Source organism: Mercenaria mercenaria, chromosome 18 (genome assembly GCF_021730395.1).
Source record: "Mercenaria mercenaria strain notata chromosome 18, MADL_Memer_1, whole genome shotgun sequence".
NCBI lineage: Eukaryota > Metazoa > Mollusca > Bivalvia > Venerida > Veneridae > Mercenaria > Mercenaria mercenaria.
Genome location: NC_069378.1, coordinates 21,289,290 through 21,313,693, shown reverse-complemented (window position 1 = coordinate 21,313,693; position 24,404 = coordinate 21,289,290). Strand labels below are relative to the sequence as shown.

At 35.4% G+C, this 24,404-nt stretch overlaps 1 protein-coding gene across 3 annotated transcripts in view; it reads left to right on the top strand.

The window, feature by feature from the left end:
• LOC123537829 (retinoic acid receptor gamma-like) overlaps positions 1–24,404 on the top strand; it is a 101,400-nt gene that overhangs the window by 34,677 nt on the left and 42,319 nt on the right. For 2 of the 3 annotated variants that reach the window (XM_045321677.2, XM_053529550.1), the window contains 3 exons: positions 10,886–10,962; positions 18,519–18,630; positions 20,449–20,562. In XM_045321677.2, coding sequence (XP_045177612.1) covers positions 18,546–18,630; positions 20,449–20,562 — 199 coding nt within the window. In that variant the 5' untranslated portion in view covers positions 10,886–10,962; positions 18,519–18,545. Of the gene's footprint in view, positions 1–10,885; positions 10,963–18,518; positions 18,631–20,448; positions 20,563–23,334; positions 23,523–24,404 lie in introns of those variants that run through there. The other variant, XM_053529551.1, reaches the window with a different exon arrangement.

Sequence of the window (24,404 nt, the reverse complement as noted above, 5' to 3'; positions counted from 1 at the left end):
CAACGGACTATGTAGTATGTTATAATACTAGGTAGGTACTTGATGGGGGTTAATGTATTATCAGATAATAATAGCCCACTAGCCACTATACTTTATATATATTTCATAAGTAGAAGTAGGTGCGTGTATTGTGGGAGAATTGAGGTGCAGGGATATACATTATAATTATACTGGGAATAGACTGCAAAAAATATTGGAAAACTGTGAAAGTACCACAGTAACTGCAGAAAATTATAAAGTAACAGTTTCTGTTTCACATTTGTAATAATGAAATATTAGTGTTTGAGAAAATTTGATATACAAATATTGTGGATGTAATATATAATTACATGTATGTATATCCTTCATTAACAGTGTGAATGAGTTTTAATATTGGATGCTATTTTGACAATTTCTAGCAATTTATTCAGTTTGAACATGCATTTAAATTTTTGGTGATTAAGTAATACATCAAAGTGTGCTTAAAATAATTAGTAAATTAAGTATTATGTCATGGGGAATTTTTACACCTAAAACAGAAAGAGTACTTTGGATGCTCCTACACAAACTTTGAAATTGAAATAAAATATTGTGAACAAAATCTTTATTAAAGAATTTCATGGAAAATTTGAACTTTATTAAGAGGCTGTTGCTTTATGAAGATGAGGGATATAAGCTACTGAAATAACTAAGTTCTGTGCTGTTGTAGCTAACTGCTGGCTTTAGACTTTTTCTGTAAGGTAAGAAAATATTCCTTGATCATTTGTTACACTTTCATTGTCGGATTTTTTGGGTCACATTTCATTTCATTTTTAAGCTTTTCTCAAGTTATTTATTTATTGTGAGGTAGTTAGCTGTGTTTTCAACAGTGTCTGAGTTATACCAAGGTGACCAAAATCCCTAGATCCATTAATATTCTCTGACTACAACAAGTAAATGAAAACCAAGGCGATGGTTCATATCCTGGAGAAGAAGTGTTTTCTTTGTGGTCAGTTGTACTCTATCTCTGATCCTTGTTGGGAAATTGTCGAATAGGTTTACTGCAAAATCATTTAATTTCGCAGGTAGAAAATTTCATGTTTTTGCTGGTTTTGTTTGGTCGGGAAGTGAAGTCTATGGATTTCCACTTAACAAATATCAAAGAAATTTGGAATTTCGTTGGACATTGACATTTATTTTTGTGGATTGGCATTAAACCAAGAAATCCAAGAAAATTTGTCCTCCGCTAATATAAATAAATGATTTCACAACAAAAACTGAAATACAGTTAAAAAGTGGTACTGTGAAATCATTAATATTCGTGGGGGACTAATTTTCGTGGATTTTGTGGTTGAGTCAATCCACAAAATTTAATCCCAACAAACAAGTAAAATTCCCATTCATTTTATGTTCCAAAGTTAAAATAAACGAATTCATATGATTCCCCACGAAATCGCCGTTTTGACCAAAACCACGAAATTTCATGCCCACAAAATTTAACGATTTTACAGTATTTTAAACCTGATAAACAATACATTCTCTTTTTAAGGGGGAAAAATGTCTTTAATCATAAATGGTTTAACCAGCATGCTGTAATGAAAAAGAAATTATATATGTAATTACATATGGTATATATTTCTCATTTATTTAATTCAGTCTGTCTGTTTGTCACACTTTCTTGTGTACTCAACTTCTACTTTTTTCTACAGTTTCCATTCAGCTGAAATGAAACTTGTACAGTATCAGCATATTGAAGAGGATAGGACTTGCATGTCTGATCATTGTAATATATTCCCGCAAGAAATTTTAAGGTTTGATTTACCGGTGTCAGAATACTTTCAGATTTGTTTTTTTGCATATTTTAGAAAGTATTTGACTTAGAGTCATCATATATAATGGTAGGATTGTTATTCAGCATGTGAAGTTGTGCATCTGAGGGTTTTGTTCGGGATTTAGGAGTTATGGCTGTGGAAAGTCAAAGACCTGAAAGTTGTGTGTCAGCCAGTATTTGACCTAGAGTCATAAAATGTTTTCAAAGACATTGCTGTCAAGCATTTTCAGGCAATTTTGACATCATTTTTGCTGCTTAGAGGTTTGTGTCTTTTGCATTTAGATAACTAAGGCTTCTTGGAGGAAGAACAGGCGAAAAATCAGAAGTTATTGTGGGTTACGTGGTGAGGTCTTTGAAGCTTTCCCCGATCAATATTTGAGCCGTGCCATGGGAAAACCAACATAGTGGGTTTGCGACCAACATGGATCCAGACCAGCCTGCGCATCCGCGCAGTCTGGTCAGGATCCATGCTGTTCGCTTTTAAAGCCTATTAGAATTGGAGAAACTGTTAGCGAACAGCATGGATCCTGACCAGACTGCGCGGATGCGCAGGTTGGTCTGGATCCATGCTGGTGGCATACCCACTATGTTGGTTTTGTCATGGCTCGGCTCATTTATTGCTGATTTGCCTCTGTTTATTAAAATAATGACATTTAACTGCTTATAGTAAATTTACTGTATAAGCAGTTCTTATCGAAATGTCTTACTTGATTTTGTTTGTCCGTTGGTTTGTTGACCCTTTGTATAGATAGTGTGGTCGTTACTGCTGACCCTTATCATATTTGCTTAGATTGACATAGGCCAGTTTTTGTCCTTATTTTATCTGTATGTCCACTTGTCATACATAAGGTGACCTTTTCCTGTTATTGTAACATTTAGTTTATGACCACTTCTATATTGTCCTTCAATGTTATCTTGTCATAGTTGTCCAAACATACTACCCTTCATATTTTTTGTATCCTTGTATTTTTTTTATGGTGCTATTGCCATAAATCAAATATAAGAAAAACTGTTGCAAAATATATTTGAGCCATGCCATGAGAAAACCAACATAGTGCATTTGTGACCAGCATGGATCCAGACCAGCCTGTACATCCATGCAGTCTGGTCAGGATCCATGCTGTTTGCTAACGGTTTCTCGAATTGCAATAGGGTTTGAAATCGAACAGCATGATGCGCAGGCTGGCTTGGATCCATGCTGGTCCCAAACACACTACGTTGGTTTTCTCATGGCACGGCTCATTTAAAGTCAGGTAAAAGAAGCTGTCTCCTGATTTTTTTGTAAATGTGTGAGAAACATTCTTTACCTTTTAAAGAGGGTTTCTAGTTAATTTTCATAATTCAGTTATTTTTAGATCTAATGGATGACGATACTTATACAGATCATTATGAATTTTAATACATGACACCCTTTAAGGAGGTAGGTTACCTTCATATTTGTATGTGCGCATGTCCAACCGGAAGCTAACGTGACGATTTACGACGACGTTTACGACAAATTAAATGTGTTTGTATATTCATTCTCCTGAAAACAAATCATGAACCTGCCTCCAGTCTGATACTTTATGGTTTAATAATGCAGAAATAATGAATCAACTGCCGCAGAAACGCTTCAAAACAATGTTGCTATAAAATGACGTCACTGACGTCATGACGTTACGTGTCAGTTACCGCGCAAAATTAATAGCTTTTATCTTGAAAGTACGAATTCTGTGCATTTTCTTTATTTTAACTATCTTCAAATAACAAATATTTGCTGAAATATTTGTTATGAATCTTTTGCTCTGAATAATCATCAACATTTTGCTTCTTTTATGTAGTTATATTGAAACGTTATGCGGATTGTAAGAAAATGGATGATGGTAACCAATGTTATCTGGAATATAGTTGGATGAAAGGTTACTTGTAACGGCCATTTTCAAATAAAAAATCTAGCAGTTTGATTTGTAATACCTATTTTTCAGGTTCCGTTGATAATTTGTTACTTATATACTAAAATAAGATCTAAAACTGTTCAAATTTCAGTAGAAAAATGTGGTTCCTTAAATTTAATTGATGTTACCATGGAAACGAAGCCCGTGACCTAAGTATCTAAATGTAAAATTCAAAAGCGTTGACACTGGTCTATTTAAGAAACACAACTTCGGCTTTTATTTTCATTTCAACAATATCCATTAGAATAATATCAGCATGCTGAACGATTTTTCCATGAAAAATGCCAGGCGAGGGGTACTGCCGTATGTATTCTAAGCTGTGAAATTTGTTTGAATCAATGCAAATAACAAGAAAATATAACTTACGTTAGAAATAATATGTTTTAAAGCTACATTAACTAGAAAGATAATCTTATTCAATATTTTTTTATAAGAAATTACGACAAAAAGCAAGATATAAGCTATTTTAAACATCTTTGTTGCCATGGTTACTGTAAACTTTAAGAAAAATAGGGTACCATGTAAAGTGCATGGTATTTTGCTTATAATATTTCCCAAATATTCCATGTTAGTCATTAACAGAATGCCATTTAGGCCGTCGAAAACGCCTATTTTTATACATAGTTGTTTAAAAATGAGTGAAAATGCGTTACCATGGAGACACGAGCCCAGCGACATATGCATTTAAAGCTTATATTAGAAAGCTAACGTGCATACCAGTAAAATTATCAATTATGCAGACTTCTACGGATATCAATGAAACTAAAATACACTGAAAAGTGTTAAATATCCGTATTTTCCTTCTTCTTTTAATATGAAATATCTTTAGAGGGTCATGTTCTTCAAACCTAGATAAAAATTGAATTTGAAGAGGCAGAGACAAACGAAATTGAGATTGTAGCAGGTCAAACTCCATATTACACGAAATGCAAAAAAATGCTGCGGTTCAACTAACTTGAATTTAACCTTGTAACAAGGTAACCTACCTCCTTAAGTCACCCAGAATCATTTTCAATGATGATGTAGCCGTTAATTTGGCATCAGCTTTAGGCACTAATACTGGTAGTATGACTTTGAAAATAAAAACATACGAAAACTGAAATTAAGGCACAAAGCAATGTAGATGTTGCATCATAGTACAAAAATCATTTGGTTTCAAAGTAACATTTTTGAGCTTTAGAAATTGCTTTATCTCAGAAAAATATGTTGTCCACGAATTAAAAAAGAAATTGATGAAAAAGAAAAAAGGTATTCTGATATTAGTCACAAGAAGGAAATAAAGGTACTTGATCACAAAAACACTTTCAATTGTAACTTAAAAAAGGAAAAAGTCGCCTTATGACTTATAATTGTGTCGGCATGATGTTAAACCAAACAAAAAATAAGGACATTGGTAATAATAATAGAGCACATTTTTGAAAAACCGGCAAAAATAGTTTGTTCTACATTGCCAGAGTTAACTGACCGTTAAGAAGTTCATTGGTATCAGTTAGCTTCATTATTATTTATTTAGCAGTGTCAATTATAGCATTTCAGTAGCTCTAGATTTATTTGTCTACCAATTAAAAGTAATGGAAAGAGTGTGAAAGTGTTGCAAGACAAAAGGTGAAAGGGGCACACTGAGCCAGCTGTAGATCACTGTTAATAGGGTGATATTAAATATTAATTTTATCCATAAGATATCAGAAAATAATAAATCTGTATAATTTAATACTCTGGTATTTTATAAGTATGCAATGTATAGATAATGAGCAAGCACTTGGTGAGAAGAGCAAAATGTGTCTGTTGGAAAAGGGTTTTCACTAAATATGTTGTCAGGCCTGGGATTTTGCAGCACTGGCCCTGGTTTCAGGCTTTAGACTGCCAGCATTTCCCTTTACATCTCCGTTGAAAAAGAACATTTCAGGGTTTAGATTGCCAGCATTTCCCTATACATCTCTGTTGAAAAAGAACATTTCAGGCTTTAGACTGCCAGCATTTCCCTATACATCTCTATTGAAAAAGAACATTTCAGGCTTTAGACTGCCAGCATTTCCCTATACATCTCTGTTGAAAAAGAACATTTCAGGGTTTAGATTGCCAGCATTTCCCTATACATCTCTGTTGAAAAAGAACATTTCAGGATTTAGACTGCCAGCATGAATCCCCTATACATCTCTATTGAAAAAGAACATTTCAGGCTTTAGGGTTAGATTGCCAGCATTTCCCTATACATCTCTGTTGAAAAAGAACATTTCAGGGTTTAGACTGCCAGCATTTCCCTATACATCTCTGTTGAAAAAGAACATTTCAGGGTTTAGACTGCCAGCATTTCCCTATACATCCCTGTTGAAAAAGAACATTTCAGGATTTAGACTGCCAGCATTTCCCTATACATCTCTATTGAAAAAGAACATTTCAGGTTTTAGACTGTCAGCATTTCCATATACATCTCTATTGAAAAAGAACATTTCAGGCTTTAGACTGCCAGCATTTCCCTATACATCTCTATTGAAAAAGAACATTTCAGGCTTTAAATTGCCAGCATTTCCCTATACATCTCTGTTGAAAAAGAACATTTCAGGGTTTAGACTGCCAGAATTTACCTTTACATCACAGTTAGAAAAGAACATTTCAGGGTTTTGACTGCCAGAATATTTCTAGGTTTTGACTGCCAGAATTTCCCTAACATCATTGTTGAAAAAAGACATTTCAAGTTGACTGCTAGAATGTTTCAAGGCTTGGCTGCTAAAAGAAAAGAATATTTCGAGGTTTTTGACTGCCAAAATTTCCCTATACATTCCATTGAAAAAGCACATTTCAAGGTTTTGACTGCCAGAATTTCCCTATACATTCCATTGAAAAAGCACATTTCAAGGCTTTGAATGCCAGAATTTTCCTCAGACTTCAGGTTTTAAGTTTTCAGGCTTCTCGATCATTTTGAGCAGAATCCCAGTCCTGTGTTTTCTAATGGAGGAAAAAAATTGCAGGCAATATTCTTGATAGATTTATTTATTAAATAACATTTTATTTCTCTATAATGAGGAAGAAAATGTGAACACTACTAATCCTTCATTTCCTATTACCGATCGGTTTGGCCATATATAATATTTATAATAAAATGGTTTTATTAATTTTGGCATTAAACAGTGTCATATTAGGCCATATTTATCATTCAGACATTAATTAAAACATAGGTTCATTTATGGATAATGTAAATGAGTTTTAATTCCTCTGGGTGAAAATAATGACAGATTGTACATTTCTACATCATGTACATACAATGAGGAAGAAGACACATACTGTAAAATCATTTAATTTCGTGGGCATGAAATTTCATGGTTTTGGTCAAAACAGCAATTTCATGGGAATATGAATTAATGGGTTTCAACTTCTGAACATAAAATGAATGGGAATTTTACTTGTTCGTTTGGATTAAATTTCGTGGATTGACTCAACCATGAAATCCAGGAAAATTAGTCCCCCACGAATATTAATGATTTCACAGTACTAGAAAACATCATGCATGTTATGCTACCAGTAACAGAAAATTAGGCTTTCATTTAACAGATCGACAAATGTAAGGTCAGTGACCCCACCAAAGGCAAAAAAATACTTGGAGCCAAATGTCAGTACTTGAAGCCAAAGAGATATTTTCTTATCTAAATTGTGAGGAGTTACTCATTCCTCTGGCATATGACGTCCAAACATGTTTTCATACACTCTTGATCAGAAACAGGTTCATCTCTGTGGAATGAAACCATGGTTTGAGAAATGATCCCTGAATCGTTTGCAGACTTAATTGAAACATTCACCGGAGTAATTGTATCATGATTTAATTGACCGACCAACCAAAAATTTTTTTTTTCATGTGATTCTCTATAATTACAGTGAAACCTGTATTTAAAGACCAAGCAGTGGTCTACATTTGCAGGCGGGGTTATATTTTTACGCAAGGTTTCTTATAAATCCAAGATTTGAGTAATTCCTTTTCGTTGGCAGACGGGCAGCAGGTTGGCATCAAATGGGAGACATTTCTAGTTGCAGTAACTTCAGATTGACTTGTTATCATCAAACTTGGTTCATAGCACCTTTATGAAGATCTGGCTTTTGATAGCAGGCCACTGGTGTCAAGGTCACAAGTTCAAATGTTGAAAATCTGTTGTTGTTTTTTGTGGTGTAATGTCTGATTTCAGATTTACTGTCTAAATTACATTGCAGTTGTGTAAATCATAACGATTTATTATATACCTATAATTATAAATTCTGTTTAAGATATGGCTTGTATTTCACAAGTAAATACGAACAGGCAGATAAAAGTCTGTATTGTACCTTTTGTATTGTATGTTGCCGGACTTCTTTCATTTAATATGCATGACCTGACACAATTCTAAAATAGAACACAAAAACTGCACTCAAATGATAAACATCAAAAGGATTTCGTTCCATAACAAAACAACAAACAAAAAGGTGGAGGTATATAATAAAAGGGTCATTATACAGGCCTGGATCCAGAAATATTTGACTGGGGGTGCACCAGTTTAGAACAAAGGCGTCACCGCCGAAGCGCATAGCGCCAAGAGCAGGGAAGGTACGGGAGGGGGAGCATCTGCCCATGATAGGGGGGGTCAAGGGGTATTCACTATGGAAATTTTTGAAATACAGGTATGAAATGATGGCCTCTGGGGCATTTACTGGTAGGGGTACTCCCCTCATATTAGGGGGTTAGGGGGTTCTCCCCCTTGAAAGTTTTATACAGGTATGAAATGGTGGCCTAAATTAGGTCTAAATTTTGAGGTAATGAAGGGGAGGGTTACTCCCCTCTTCATGGGGAGGGTTCAGGAAATTTTTAGTTAGGTTTGAAATGGTGGCCTCTGGTGCGTTTCTGGTCTTAATTTTGAGAAATATTATTCCTTTGCCAAAATAGTTGGGTGCATCTTTGATGAGTATAGGTCACTTCTCAGCCAACTGGGGTGGGGGGGGGGGGGGGGGGGGGGGGGGGGGGGGCATGAGCCCCCTCAGGCCGGGCCTGTTATAACAGTATCTAAATCTGGGATTTTGTATTTGGCTCTCATGGATTTTGCCAGGTTGGATCATTGTGTGATCCCACCTGGCATACTCCACTCGCGCCGAATACAGCATCCTAGATCAAGCTACTTTTTAGCTCACCTGTCACAAAGTGACAAGGTGAGCTTTTGTGATCGCGCGGTGTCCGTCGTCCGTCGTCCGTCCGTGCGTCCGTCCGTCTGTAAACTTTTGCTTGTGACCACTCTAGAGGTCACATTTTTCATGGGATCTTTATGAAAGTTGGTCAGAATGTTCACCTTGATGATATCTAGGTCAAGTTCGAAACAGGGTCACGTGCCGTCAAAAACTAGGTCAGTAGGTCTAAAAATAGAAAAACCTTGTGACCTCTCTAGAGGCCATATATTTCAAAAGATCTTCATGAAAACTGGTCAGAACGTTCATCTTGATGATATCTAGGTCAAGTTCGAAACTGGGTCACGTGCCATCAAAAACTAGGTCAGTAGGTCAAATAATAGAAAAAACCTTGTGACCTCTCTAAAGGCCATATTTTTCATGGGATCTGTATGAAAGTTGGTCTGAATGTTCATCTTGATGATGTCTAGGTCAAGTTCGAAACTGGGTTACGTGCGGTCAAAAACTAGGTCAGTAGGTGTAAAAATAGAAAAACCTTGTGACCTTTCTAGAGGCCTTAATTTTTTCACAAGATCTTCATGAAAATTGGTCAGAACGTTCACCTTGATGATATCTAGGTTGAGTTCGAAACTGGGTCACGTGCCGTCAAAAACTAGGTCAGTAGGTCAATAATAGCAAAACCTTGTAAACCTCTCTAAAGGCCATATTTTTCATGGATCTGTATGAAAGTTGGTCTGAATGTTCATCTTGATGATATCTAGGTCAAGTTCGAAACGGGGTCACGTGCGGTCAAAAACTGGGTTTCAGTAGGTCTAAAAATAGAAAAACCTTGTGACCTCTCTAGAGGCCAATATTTCATGAAATCTTCATGAAAATTGATCAGAATGTTCACCTTGATGATATCTAGGTCAAGTTCGAAAGTGGGTCCATGCCATCTAAAACTAGGTCAGTAGGTCAAATAATAGAAAAACCTTGTGACCTCTCTAGGGGCCATATTTTCCATGGATCTGTATGAAAATTGATCAGAATGTTCACCTTGATGATATCTAGGTCAAGTTCGAAAGTGGGTCACATGCCATCTAAAACTAGGTCAGTAGGTCAAATAATAGAAAAACCTTGTGACCTCTCTAGAGGCCATATTTTTCAATGGATCTTCATGAAAGTTGGTCTGAATGTTCATCTTGATGATATCTAGGTCAAGTTCGAAACAGGGTCATGTGCGGTCAAAAACTAGGTCAGTAGGTCTAAAAATAGAAAAACCTTGTGACCTGTCTAGAGGCCATACTTGTGAATGGCTCTCTATAAAAATTGGTCAGAATGTTCATCTTGATGATGTCTAGGTCAAGTTCGAAAGTGGGTCACATGCCTTCAAAAAGTAGGTCAGTAGGTCAAATAATGAAAAAACGTTGTGACCTCTCTAGAGGCCATATTTTTCATGGGATCTGTATGAAAGTTGGTCTGAATGTTTATCTTGATGATATCTAGGTCAAGTTTGAAACTGGGTCAACTGCGATCAAAAACTAGGTCAGTAGGTCTTGAAATAGAAAAACCTTGTGACCTCTCTAGAGGCCATACCCTTGAATGGATCTTCATGAAAATTGGTCAGAATGTTCACCTTGATGATATCTAGGTCAAGTTTTTGAAACTGGGTCACATGCCTTAAAAAACTAGGTCAATAGGTCAAATAATAGAAAAAGCTTGTGACCTCTCTAGAGACCATATTTTTCAATGGATCTTCATGAAAATTGGTCAGAATTTTTATCTTGATAATATCTAGGTCAAGTTCAAAACTGGGTCACATGAGCTCAAAAACTAGGTCACTATGTCAAATAATAGAAAAAACGACGTCATACTCAAAACTGGATCATGTGGGAAGAGGTGAGCGATTCAGGACCATCATGGTCCTCTTGTTTAATAACACTATCATATAAGTGGTCTGTAGACGCAGGTTTGACTGTATATATTTATTTTATCAGTTGTATTTTCTATATTGTATTTTCTGTATTGTATTTTCTACTTTCAGTTTAAAGAAGAAGTTAAAGAATTGGATTTAATTAAAGATACCCAGGCTCATTTTGTGTTGGCTGCTTTTATCATTTTGTAAGTATGTATTCATAAACTTAATATAAAACATGATTTAAAGTTATTACACTAAAAGGGACATTAATGCAAAACAGCATTTTATCACAAATCTGAGTTTTAAAGAAAAGTAATATCTTCATCTTCGCTTAAAGTGATTTTAAATGGATTTATTTTTTGCATGTGTACATACAAATAAACAGACACTTATGTTTTGCCACAAAAAGAAAAAAATCAAATTTTCGATGAATTTTTTTCTATAATGGTTCATTGTGACACCTCGGCTCAAATACCTTATAGCCAAAGATGGAGAACGTAACATATGTAAATAGAATTATTGGTGTTACTGTTAATTATGGAGGAAATAATTGCTTATTTACAGCAGTAATTATTTATTTAGATTGAATTAGCGGACTTGTCTATCGATGATACACAGGAGAGAAAAAATAATTTCTTTTCAAAAAAATTGTCCATGCTGTGGGTACTCTTTGACAGTTTTAACGAAAGACAGCATATCTGAAGCCATCTGGTCTCCACCTCCCATTTAGCCTCCACCTCTGATACATGTGGGGAAGTTGAGGAATAATGTCAAGTTAGTTGCGGAGAATATGCTTAACATGCTGGACACGATTGATTCTGCCTTTGCGACCAGTCTAGATCATGATCAGCCTGCACATCCGTGCAGTCTGATCATGATCTGCACTGTTCGCCATTCACTGTATAATTATGTTTGGTAAGCACCCCTTTTAACAGTTAATTGCGAGACAGACAAGTTCATAGAAATTTAGCAAGGTAAGGGTTAAGTCAGTACTGCTGATACTTTGGTAATGGTAAAGTTAGATAACTGCCTTAAGCAAATAAAAGGAGTGGCACTCTGAATTTAGACCTCCATGCAGCTATGTGAAAGTTTCTGCAATCTGATATTTCTATGATATAAGATGTAACTTCTGTCATTTTGTGGATGTGTTGACAATCTAACATATGCTAGAAATTAATTATCCAGTTTATTGTAAAAAGTTGTTAAAATATCAATTAAATTACATAGTGTGAAATAATTAAATTTCATGAATTTTTGCTGAAAACAGTCATTTCGTGAGGATATAAATTTGTAGAGATAAAATGAGTGGGATTGAGGCAACCATTAAAATTGTCTCGCACAAATAATGATGATTTTGCAATACAGGCAAACCTGTATTAAGCAGCCAGCTAAGGGGGCAACTCAGTCTAATGCTGCTTAAAGCAGGTGACTGCTTAAGACAGGTTAAAATATTTAGGGAGCCTCCATAGCCGCGAGTGGTTAAGGTCACTGACTTTAAATTACTTGCCCCTCACTGATGTTCGTTCGAGCCTCACTTGGGGTGTTGATTTCTTCATGTGAAGAAGCCATCCAGCTGGCATGCAGGCCATTGGTTCCACCAGGGTGCCAGCCCGTGATAAAATAATGCACAGAGGAGCACATGGGGTTTTGGAAAGTTGCCTTATGACCTATAATTGTGTCGGTGCAACACTAAACGCACCTTCAGCTATTTAATGTGTGGAAATTATTTTTATACGCCCGCTTGAAAAAGGGGACGTATTATGGGAACGACCCTGGCGGGCGGGCGGGCGGTGTCCGGAGCATATCTTCTTCATGCATGGAGGGATTTTGATGAAACTTGGCACAATTGTTCACCATCATGAGGCGGAGTGTCATGCGTAAGAACCAGGTCCCTAGGTCTATAAGGTCACGGTCACACTTAGAGATCAAAGGTCAAATTCAAGAATGACTTTGTCCGGAGCATATCTTCTTCATGCATGGAGGGATTTTGATGAAACTTGGCACAATTGTTCACCATCATGAGGCGGAGTGTCATGCGTAAGAACCAGGTCCCTAGGTCTATAAGGTCACGGTCACACTTAGAGATCAAAGGTCAAATTCAAGAATGACTTTGTCCGGAGCATATCTTCTTCATGCATGAGGGATTTTGATGTAACTTGGCGCAGTTGTTCACCATCATGAGACGGAGTGTCATGCGCAAGAACCAGGTCCCAAGGTCTAAGGTCAAGGTCACACTTAGAGGTCAAAGGATACAAGAATGAAAACTTTGTCCGGAGCATTTCTTCTTCATGCATGGAGGGATTTTGATATAACTGGGCACAAATGTTCATCACCACCAACAGATGGAGTGTCTTGCACAAGAAGCAGGTCCCTAGGTCTAAGGTCAAGGTCACACTTAGAGGCCAAAGGTCAGATACAAGAATGACTTTGTCAGAAGCATTTCTTCTTCATGCATGGAGGGATTTTGATGTAACTTGGCACAATTGTACACCATCTTCTTTAGAATTACTTCCCTTTGTTGTTCCTATAAATAGCTTATATTGCAACTTCTTCATTACTAGTCGTAGGGAAAAATCGAGACCACTTTTCTGTAGTACAACATGCATATTACATCCAATGTTGAGGTGTATTTTGACCTATCTCTACAGGGTAAGGATTTTTGTGTGGACTTACAAATTTTTTATGGATTTTTTTTTTTTTTTTTTTTTTTTTTTTAAGATTAACTTCCATTTATAATTGTTACTATAAATAACCTATACTGTAACTTTTTTTTATAATTGACCGTAGGAAAAAGCCAAGATCACATTTCTGTGGTACAACATAGATGTTACTTTCAAATTTTAGGTGTATTTTAAGGCATCTCTACTTGGTAAGGAGTTTTTTGTGGACATAGAAAAACAAAAGAATTACAATAATTACTGAACAACCACAAAGTTTAGATTCCATTTGCAAACACAGCTGCTATTTGCTAATTTGCTGCTACCAGGGTATATTGTGACATTTTTGCACTCTTGTTTATAATTATGCAGGGAGCCACTTTAAATTGGTCAGAAAAGCAGAAACATGATCTGGTTGTTTATTGCCTGTTGTTGTGTAACAAACCATTAAACGTTATCATTGTGCTTATCAGTTTTAAACAGCAGGTTAATTGCAGGGAAAATGGACCAGTTTTCATATTCATGTTCTGACATTTGTATAGTAAATATTTGCATGTTAATGCACATTATATATTCATGATAATTTCATTCAAGGTTGATCCTATTTCATATCTTGATGGTATCTCTTAAAGATATCTTACATGTGCAGAAATTTAAACATAATTTGGTAACTAGTATGCACCAGGCTACTGGTTCAAATACTGTGAAATCATTAATATTTGTGGGGGACTAATTTTCGTGGATTTCATGGTTGAATCAATCCACGAAATTTAATCCCAACAAATTAAAATAACCCATTCATTTTATGTTCAAAAGTTGAAATCCACGAATTCATATCCCAATGAAATTGAAATTTTGACCAAAACGACGAAATTTCATGCACACGAAATTAAATGATTTTACAGTAGTATTTATAACACAGTGGAATTTAAATTTACTGAAGTCACAGTGACCGTTAATTATAACCTCATAGCACATTTTACCCAGCCTCGTGCCTTAGAGTGCAGGGCATGGGACCTTCTCGGCTAAAAACAAACTGAAATCACAGACTGCACTGGAAAAGTATTTATAAACAAGAGTAAAAAGATCTAAGAGCGATTTATAGACTCTCTGAACGAACTTCTGATACATTTATTTTTGTACCTGAAATGCATACAATATATGCAGTGAAGTATAAGTTATTATTCAATATTGAAAATAAGTTACCCAGATCATTCAGCATGCCCATTCACGCACTGCAGTACGTGAATCACGTACAAAATATCAAATGCACGCATAAAAATCACTTGTTGGGGGTACATGCAGGCAGAGATTCGGAACTCTAGTTCAGCTGCAATATCGCTGTTTATTTCATCGCGCACTTGCCAATTGTTTGGTATGGTCTAAAACGCAGATCCGGTCCAAGAACGTTATAATTTCGTTTCCATCACCGAATTCTCGGCGTAATTGTCAGCTGTATAGAGGGGTTTGGTAAATGTTTTAGTCGGACGTCATACGGGTCGTGTGCAAAAAAAGAATGGATACGAAACGCAAAAAGGCATTTTAGCTTTAATAAACTCAGCAAAAGGTTAACAGTATTTTATTTTTCGATATTTAAATGCAATTTTGATACACATTGCATATCTGTAATAGTTTGGCCATTTATTATTGATGGACGAATTTTACCAGTCTTCAGTTGACTGTATGTTATTTCGGACGAATCGTGTTCCGTTCACGAAATTGGGAATACATGAACCTTGCTGAAAAATTATTTATATTTAGTATAATATAGGGAGGGGTGTTTTGATTCAGAATTTCCTATCTTAACTTTGGAAAAACATTTTACTTTTTCTAAAATTATCTCATCTGTTATACCCCACCCACGAGAGTTCTGTATGAAGAAAACAACAACAAAAAACAAACACAAAAAACATGTAATATACAAATTTCAGTAGTTAAATAGAAAATTTTCAGATCTGCCATGTAGTGTACCCCCAAATTTTGAAGTGTACCCCTATTTTGCAAAAGCAGGGGGTACATGTACCCTCAACTTTAAAAATGAGTGGGCATGCTGATCATAGAGTATTATGTAAAATAAGTTACCCAGATCATAGAGTATTATATTAAATAAGTTACCCAGATCATACCCAGATCATAGAGTATTATGTAAAATAAGTTACCCAGATCATAGAGTATTATGTAAAATAAGTTACCCAGACCATACAGTGTTATGTAAAATAAGTTACCCAGATCATGAGTATTATGTAAAATAAGTTACCCAGATCATAGAGTATTATCTAAAATAAGTTACCCAGATCATAGAGTATTATGTAAAATAAGTTACCCAGATCATAGAGTATTATGTAAAATAAGTTACCCAGATCAAATAAGTTACCCAGACCATAGAGTATTATGTAAAATAAGTTACCCAGATCATAGAGTATTATGTAAAATAAGTTACCCAGACCAAATAAGTTACCCAGACCATAGAGTATTATGTAAAATTAGTTACCCAGATCAAATAAGTTACCCAGACCATAGAGTATTATGTAAAGTAAGTTACCCAGACCATAGAGTATTATGTAAAATAAGTTACCCAGATCATAGAGTATTATGTAAAATAAGTTACCCAGACCAAAGAGTATTATGTAAAATAAGTTACCCAGATCATAGAGTATTATATAAAATAAGTTACCCAGATCATAGAGTATTATGTAAAATAAGTTACCCAGATCAAAGAGTATTATGTAAAATAAGTAACCCAGATCAAAGAGTATTATGTAAAATAAGTTACCCAGATATGTCTATTCAGAAACAATTAAAAGCATATTTTTTTTAAAGCATATACTTAATTACATTAGAGTGGGAGTCCTTTTATTTTACTTGCGAGATTATGGTGCAATTATGGTACAAAAATACCTTTAGGCACAGTAAACTGTGCTCCGAGGTATCCCTGACTTTATAGAAACAAGGGAAACAACTTGTACAGAACTATTTTATTGTTATAGGTAATTATTACTTCCTTTTCTATTTTGTTAAATGGTTTACACATTAAAAACCAATTTCTGTCAAAACATTTTAATTAGGTTTAGGCTCATTTTACTGTTCAGTGAAAATTCAAGTTAAATAATTTGTAAGAATGGTTTTAGAATGAAACAGAAAGGTACTAGAAAATGCAACTGTATGATCTTTTAATTTTGTTTCATATGATGAACATGGTGCACCAAAGTCTGATTTGATCAAAAGATTGCTTAAATGTGACTCAAAACACATCAAAACTAAATACAGTTAATCACTAGTCTTGCTAAATTGCAAGGGGGTGGGTGGGGGGGGGGGAGGGGGTGGGGTCACAGAGGAAATTGCGCAAGTGTCCAGGATTACAAGTGACTGAAGTATAGAAAATATAAGGAATATGACTAGGGACCACGTGCATTGCACGAGTCAGCCATGTTGTTCAAGCCATCAGTGCTAGAGCATGCTGTGTATCACTGTGACTGTACCTACGATCATTTAGCAAGAATGACTTAAGTATTTATTCCTTATTCTTAAAGCGCATATTGAATTCTTGAAAGGCTTTGGATTTTGATTTCCTGCTATCGGATAATATGTGATTTAAATTCTCTGTGGAAATCATAATATTTTAGCAAAAAAAAAAAATCTGTCGGGCAAGTTTAGCACAATATTTAGAAAGAATCTGCGATCATTTCATGAAGTTCAATTAAATCACATGCATAATTCGTAATTCATTGAAGATTTTCTCCAGAAATCTGAGATTATTCAGAACACTGCTGTTGTGTAACAATTATAAAAGGTTGAAGACAGTACTCTGTGTGCATTTAATAAAATAGATAATCATATTTAAGATGAAATTCTTCTTAATTTGCATTTTTAATGGTCACGTTGCCATAGTTTTTGATAATAAAATTAGTTTCATTGCAGTGAAATTAAGCGCAAACATGTATTAAATCAATAAACTGTAGATAATATTAAAGTAGTTTTAAGTAGCTTTGAGCAAAATTATTTAACAGAAATTTAATATACAGTTGAATATTGTTACCTCGATATCGGTTAGCTCGAAACTCCGGTTAACACGATGTGTTTTAGTCGGTCCCGATTTTTCCCTTATTATCTTAATGTAATTATTTATCATTACCTCGATATGATTAGCTCGATATTTTGTTTAGCTCGATGAGATTTTTCAGTCCCGTCAACTTACCTGTACTGTTTTTACACCTGGTTTTGTCGATATCACAGCTTGTTAAAAAATATCCATGCTATTTTTGTGAAGTGTGAAATTAAACCTGTTGTTGTCCGGTGATGTATTAATCATGTTCAAAATAGTTTGTGTTTGTTTTGTTTGTTATTTAATCTTTAATCCAATTTAAATGTCAGGAAGTTTGCATTTAATTCCCAATAATTAGTGTTATAAAACACCGTACAAGCAGGAAAGCTGTTTTCAAATATAACAATTAATTTGGATGAAATATTTTCTGTTTGACGGGGTAAAAATCTGCCATTTAGGATTGAGTAACAATATGCGTAATTAACTGGCAAATTTTCGTTATTGAAGCACAGTCAAAATGACTACTCAACTAGGAACGTTAACGCTGCATTCAGACTCGTTTGAGAAGGAATAAAAATCCTTATGTTTAAATGAAAAATTAAAAAGTTGTATGTATGTATTTAAGTAAGATATTTTATTTGTAGATAAAATTAAAATCGTATTTACGTTTTATATTATTTCTTCCCCCTTTCAAACCCTCTGAAAAAAAAACAAGCATTGGATATAATGACAATATAGACGTCCGACACAAGTACAAAGTAGTCTCAGATAGCCGATATCGTTACGTCGAACTTCGGATACGTCGATGCAATTTTTACAGTCCCTTGAATATCGAGGTAACGGTATTCGACTGTATATATATATATATAGTACTTGTATAATAAAAAAGATATATAGATCAAAGAGGTTATGCAGGACTGGTGTTGAGAGTTGATGAGTGAATTAATTAAAAGATCTGAACAGTGCATTCTAGAGAACAGAAGTAACCACTCGAAGACGCGTGTAACCACTAGAATTTGTTTGATGCTGACAGAAAGTAAATGTGTACGTTATTTTGCAGGAGGATTTCCCATGTAATGTGGTCTATATGACGGCTCTTACGATGAACCCACCGGGAATGGGGAACGATCCCTTGATGGGAGATATGGGACCCAAAAATCCACATCATCAAGGTACATTGCATTTTTTTTGTCAAGTTGTTTAGGTCTGCATGCTCCAGGTGAGCTATGTTGATCACTCTGTGTCATGCGCCAGGTGAGTTAATTCTGTTGATCACTCTGTGTAGGTAGTCCATTATTGTTTGGCCATCAATTAATAATTTTTACAGTTAACACCCGAGAGGTCACAGTTTTAGTTCAGATTAATCAAACCTGGTCTGAATGTTTACAAAATCTAGGTCAGATTTGAAACTGTGTCATCTGAGATAAAAATCTAGGTCTCCAGGTCAGATCAACTTAGACCAGCCTTGCAAACATGCTAAAAGTGATCTACATGAAGCCTGGTCAGAATATTATGTCTGTTTAAAATCCATGTCATATTCAAAACTGGGTTTTCTCGAGTCATACGCTAGGTAATGTTGTCAGATCGTAGCAAAAAATTGTTTACACTTAGAAGTTAGAAAGCATTTTCTGCTTAATCTACATCGTTTATGAAATACAGGTCAAATTTGAAACTAGGTTAAGGGTCAAAAACTAGGTCACATTGTCAAATAATTAAAAATCTTGATAATATGTAGAAACTTTTTTTGACTTTTATCTAAATAGAATTTGGTCAGAATATTTGTCTTTTTGAAATCCTCAAACTAGAAACACAGTTATCCTATGTCAAAAACTAGGCTATGTTGTCTAAAACAAGGTCACTTAGTTAATTCAAAGAATTACCTAATTACTACTCCTGATACCACATGTTTTTACATGATCTCCATGACACCTTGGTAGAGAATTTGTATTTATGAAATCCTGGTCAGTGTTGAATGTAAAGTAAAACCCAGGTAACTTTGTGATATCATAGAAAAACACTTTCGGCAAATTTTCTGTCTGAATTGCTTGCAGTTTGGTAGGAATGTTTGTCTCTATAAAATTTATATCATTTCTGAAACTAGGTCATATGGGATGAAAAATTAGGTCACTAGGTCAGATTATGCCTAAATATAGTCGAATCTTGGTATCTCGAATTCCAAAGGATCAAGTGTTTTACCTTCAAAACTTATAAATAATAGTTACTGTAAAAGCACATATTTTCGCTGGGTCAAAATTTCGCGAATTTGAAAGTTTGAGTATGTTCGCGAGTTTCAATATTCGCGAAATAGTAAAAATTGTATCCTACTTGAATTAGATTTATACTAATGGTGAATATTTATACGAGGATTAATTTTCACAAGATGTAGGGCCTTGCGAATATAGCGAAAATAAAACCCTCCCGAAAATTTCTGCTTTTACAGTATGTGTGTGCAGCACGTGTTTTGTTTTTTTTTACGACTGAACTTGAAAATAATTATCTTGGTGATAGTGAGAATTTTGAGATAAGCCACATGAAGATATCATGTTTTAATTGTACTTGTTTACATAAGTTGTCCTTGGATTGTTCTCATTATTTTGGTTGTAAAAACAAAAGTCGCTAGTGATGGAGGCTAGTTTTCTAGTTTTCTTGTTCTTGTGTTTTAAAAACAAAACAATATCAATGTTTTTGTGCAGAGACTGTTTAGAAGTATAATCTTCAGATTAGACCTTTAAACAACAAAATAAAATCTTTTATAACAAAATAGATTAAGCTGAATATATATCTAAAAAGGGAGTCAGTGGTGCAGTGGTTAGCAGGTAAATATGTCACCTGTCATGGGCTTGGCTTAAGTTGTTCCATCCATTCCGGGTGGGGACTTTCGTTGACTACCCACGTTAAACAAGAAACTTTTACTTTACCTTTTTAATGTGACTAATCTCAAACTTATTTGTGTACATGTTTAGTGCATCTTTAAAACTTTTTTCTCTCAGGTCTCGGTATGGATCAACTGTCGTTTAATATGGATTCTATGATGTTTCAACAACCTCAATCCCAGTATATGCCATATAATATGTATCCCCAGCAGCCACAGCAGCAACATCATGGTGAGTTAATCAATCAATTAGGTAATCAGTTAATTGGTCTGTCAGTGATTTTCTCAGTTTAAGTTATGCTATATGATTATGTTTCTCCTAACAGCTGCAGCAGCAGCATTATGTTGTGTGAATCAATCAGTTAATTAGTGAATTGTTCAGTCAATGATTTTGTTAGTTCAAGTTATGCCATATGAACAGCCATAGCAGCAACATGATGGTAAGTGAATCAATCAATTAATTTATTAGCGAACTCGTCAGTCAATGATTTTGTCAGTTCAAGTTATGCTATATGAACAGCCACAGCAGCAACATGATGGTAAGTGAATCAATCAATTAATTTATTAGTGAATTGGTCAGTCAATGATTTTGTCAGTTCAAGTTATGCTATATGAACAGCCACAGCAGCAACATGGTGGTATGTGGATCAATCAATTAATTAATTAGTGATTTTCTCAGATTAAGTTATGCTATATGATTATGTTTCTCCTAACAGCTGCAGCAGCAGCATCATGTTGTGTGAATCAATCAATTAATTAGTGAATTGTTCAGTCAATGATTTTGTTAGTTCAAGTTATGCCATATGAACAGCCATAGCAGCAACATGATGGTAAGTGAATCAATCAATTAATTTATTAGCGAACTCGTCAGTCAATGATTTTGTCAGTTCAAGTTATGCTATATGAACAGCCACAGCAGCAACATGATGGTAATTGAATCAATCAAATAATTTATTAGTGAACTGGTCAGTCAATGATTTTGTCAGTTCAAGTTATGCCATATGAACAGTCACAGCAGCAACATGGTGGTATGTGGATCAATCAATTAATTAATTAGTGAACTGGTCAGTCAATGATTTTGTCAGTTCAGGTTATGCTATATGAACAGCCACAGCAGCAACATGGTGGTATGTGGATCAATCAATTAAATAATTAGTGAACTGGTCAGTCAATGATTTTGTCAGTTCAAGCTATGCCATATGAACAGCCACAGCAGCAACATGATGGTAAGTGAATCAATCAATTAAATTCATTTACTGGTCCGTCAATGATTTAATCAGTTCAAGTTATGCTATATGAACAGCCACAGCAGCAACATGATGGTTGGTCAATCAATTAACAACCAGTTGGTTAGTAAGAGAAAAATAATATCAAGCAAATTAGAGCAGCTGATTATTATTCAATACATACTTTATATAGGGCCTGTAATCACCGTTTTTCACACCATGGGCCTTGACTAAAGGGCCTGTAGCAATTGTTACCACCATTTTTCACACCTTGGGCCTTGATTAAAGGGCCTGTTGCATTTGTTAATCTCGCTAGCATCTTTATATATAGACTTTCTAATCATCGTTCTGCTCACCTGGGCCTTTATTTAAAATGCCTCTAACCATCTTTTAGCTTCCTACGTCTTTATATATAGGGCCTTTATTAAATAACCATTTTTCACACCTAAAAGCTTTTAAAAGAGGCCCTAGCAACCTTTTAGCTCACCACTGCCTTTATACATTGGGCCTCTAGATGTGGTATAGCTCTTTATAGCTATTGTTTCTCACACCTGTGTTTATAAAGTGTCGCTCACCTAAGCCTTAGTGCCTCAGATAGATTATTTAGCTCACCTAAGCCTTAGTGCCTCAGATAGATCATTTAGCTCACCTAAACCTTAGTGCCTCAGATAGATCATTTAGCTCACCTAAGCCTTAGTGCCTCAGACAGATCATTTAGCTCACCTAAGCCTTAGTGCCTCAGATAGATCATTTAGCTCACCTAAGCCTTAGTGCCTCAGACAGATCTTTTAGCTCACCTAAGCCTTAGTGCCTCGGATAGATAATTTAACTCACCTAAACCTTAGTGCCTCGGACAGATCATTTAGCTCACCTAGACCTTAGTGCCTCGGACAGATCATTTAGCTCACCTAAACCTTAGTGCCTCAAACAGATCATTAAGCTCACCTAAACCTTAGTGCCTCAGACAGATCATTTAGCTCACCTAAACCTTAGTGCCTCAGACAGATCATTTAGCTCACCTAAACCTTAGTGCCTCAGACAGATTATTTGGCTCACCTGTGCATTCATTCTTTTTCATTCTAACCAGCAAATATTACGCAGTTTGGGATAAAAATGCATTTTTAAGCACACTGTTACTGCGAGAGGCAGGATAATTATAGGTCATATGGCACCTGTCCAGCTTGGATGGTGGAGGAGACCCAAGGTGCCCCTCTGTGAATTATTTCATCAAGGGCAAGTACCAGGGTATAACCATGGACCTTCTGCAAGCTTGCTTGAAGGCTTCCTAACATGAAGAATTCTACGTCCTAAGCGAGGCTCGAAACTGACATCTATGAGAGGCAAGTAATTTGAAGTTAGTGACCCTAACCACTGAGGCCCCCTATAGTGTTGTTCAAAGAAACTTTAAGTAAGGTTGACAAAGTTCTATTTATCAAATTAGTAGATCTTTAAAGCATTGAAAGTAAACATGAATAAAATGGTCACCCTGAGTGAGGCTTGAACCCACATTGGTTAAAGGGAAAGTGAAAGTCAGCGGCCATCATAGCCACTCTACCAAAGAGGCCGCACCTCAGAGAGGCAAGAATTAACCTCCCAAATTGATAAAGAGATACAGTGTAAACTGAGGACAACCATGTCTTCAAATTCAATACTGGTATCGTATTTCTCAAATTCTGTCATTACAAAACATAATGACATCTTGTGTACTTCTCATATTTCCTGTCTACTTACATAATACAAATTTATAGACGTATCCGGGAGTTACCAGTGCGCACCTTTTTGCACTACAAAAAGCTATTAAATTGTTCTAAAATGCGGATAAATTAGCAGAAGACGGTGAATAGATCAGTTTATCAATAAATATTTATAGATATAGTAAACGATTCTGCTATGAGTTGCTTAATAAATGATAAGGTTTTATCAGATGAAATAGTGAAACAATCGCAAATAACAGACATTGTCTCAGGTATTTTAAATAATTCATTAATTGCAATGATTTTTATGGTTTAAATCAGTTGTTTATGGAGTTATTATCAGATTGGAAGGTTGAAAAGTGTTTTCAAGGCTGAATATTAAACGTTTAAAAGGGAGGTAATTAAATGTTATATATCTCGGAAACAAGCATGGCAACCTATAGATTTTTAGCTTGACTATTTAAAGAATAGTAGAGCTATTGGACTCACCCGATTTGGTTAAGTTTTTAGCTTTTGTGATCACCCTTCGTCCGTCGTCCGTCCATCCATCGTCCGTCCGTTCACAATTTCCTTGTGAACACGATAGAGACCACATTTTGTATTTGATTTTTATCAAACTTGCACACAACTTGTATGGGCATAATATCTCGGTTTCTTTCGAAAACTGGCCATAACTCTATTTTGCTGTTTTACAAAATTATGCCCCTTTTTCCACTTAGAAGTTTTTGGTTAAGGTTTTGTATGTAAGCTGGTATCTCAGTACTCACTAATGGGAATGGATTGAAACTTCACATACTTGTTCACTGTCATGATCTGACATGCACTAAGCTATAACTCTACTTCTTTTTCAAAATTATGCCCCTTTTCTACTTAGCATTTTTATGCCCCCGAAGGGAGGCATATTAGTTTTCAACTGTCCATCCGTTCGTTCGTCACAACGTTAACTTTTTGCATGAAGGCACTTTACTCGCCAACCACTGCACCCAGGACCTTCAAATTTCACATGCTGATAGTACTTATTGAGTACATGACCCCTACTGACTTTGGGTTCACCAGGTCAAAGGTCAAGGCCACCAGGTCAAAGGTCAAGGCGCTGTGGGGGCATTTGTCACCATTAGTGACAGCTCTTGTTTGGTTAAGTTTTTGTATGTAAG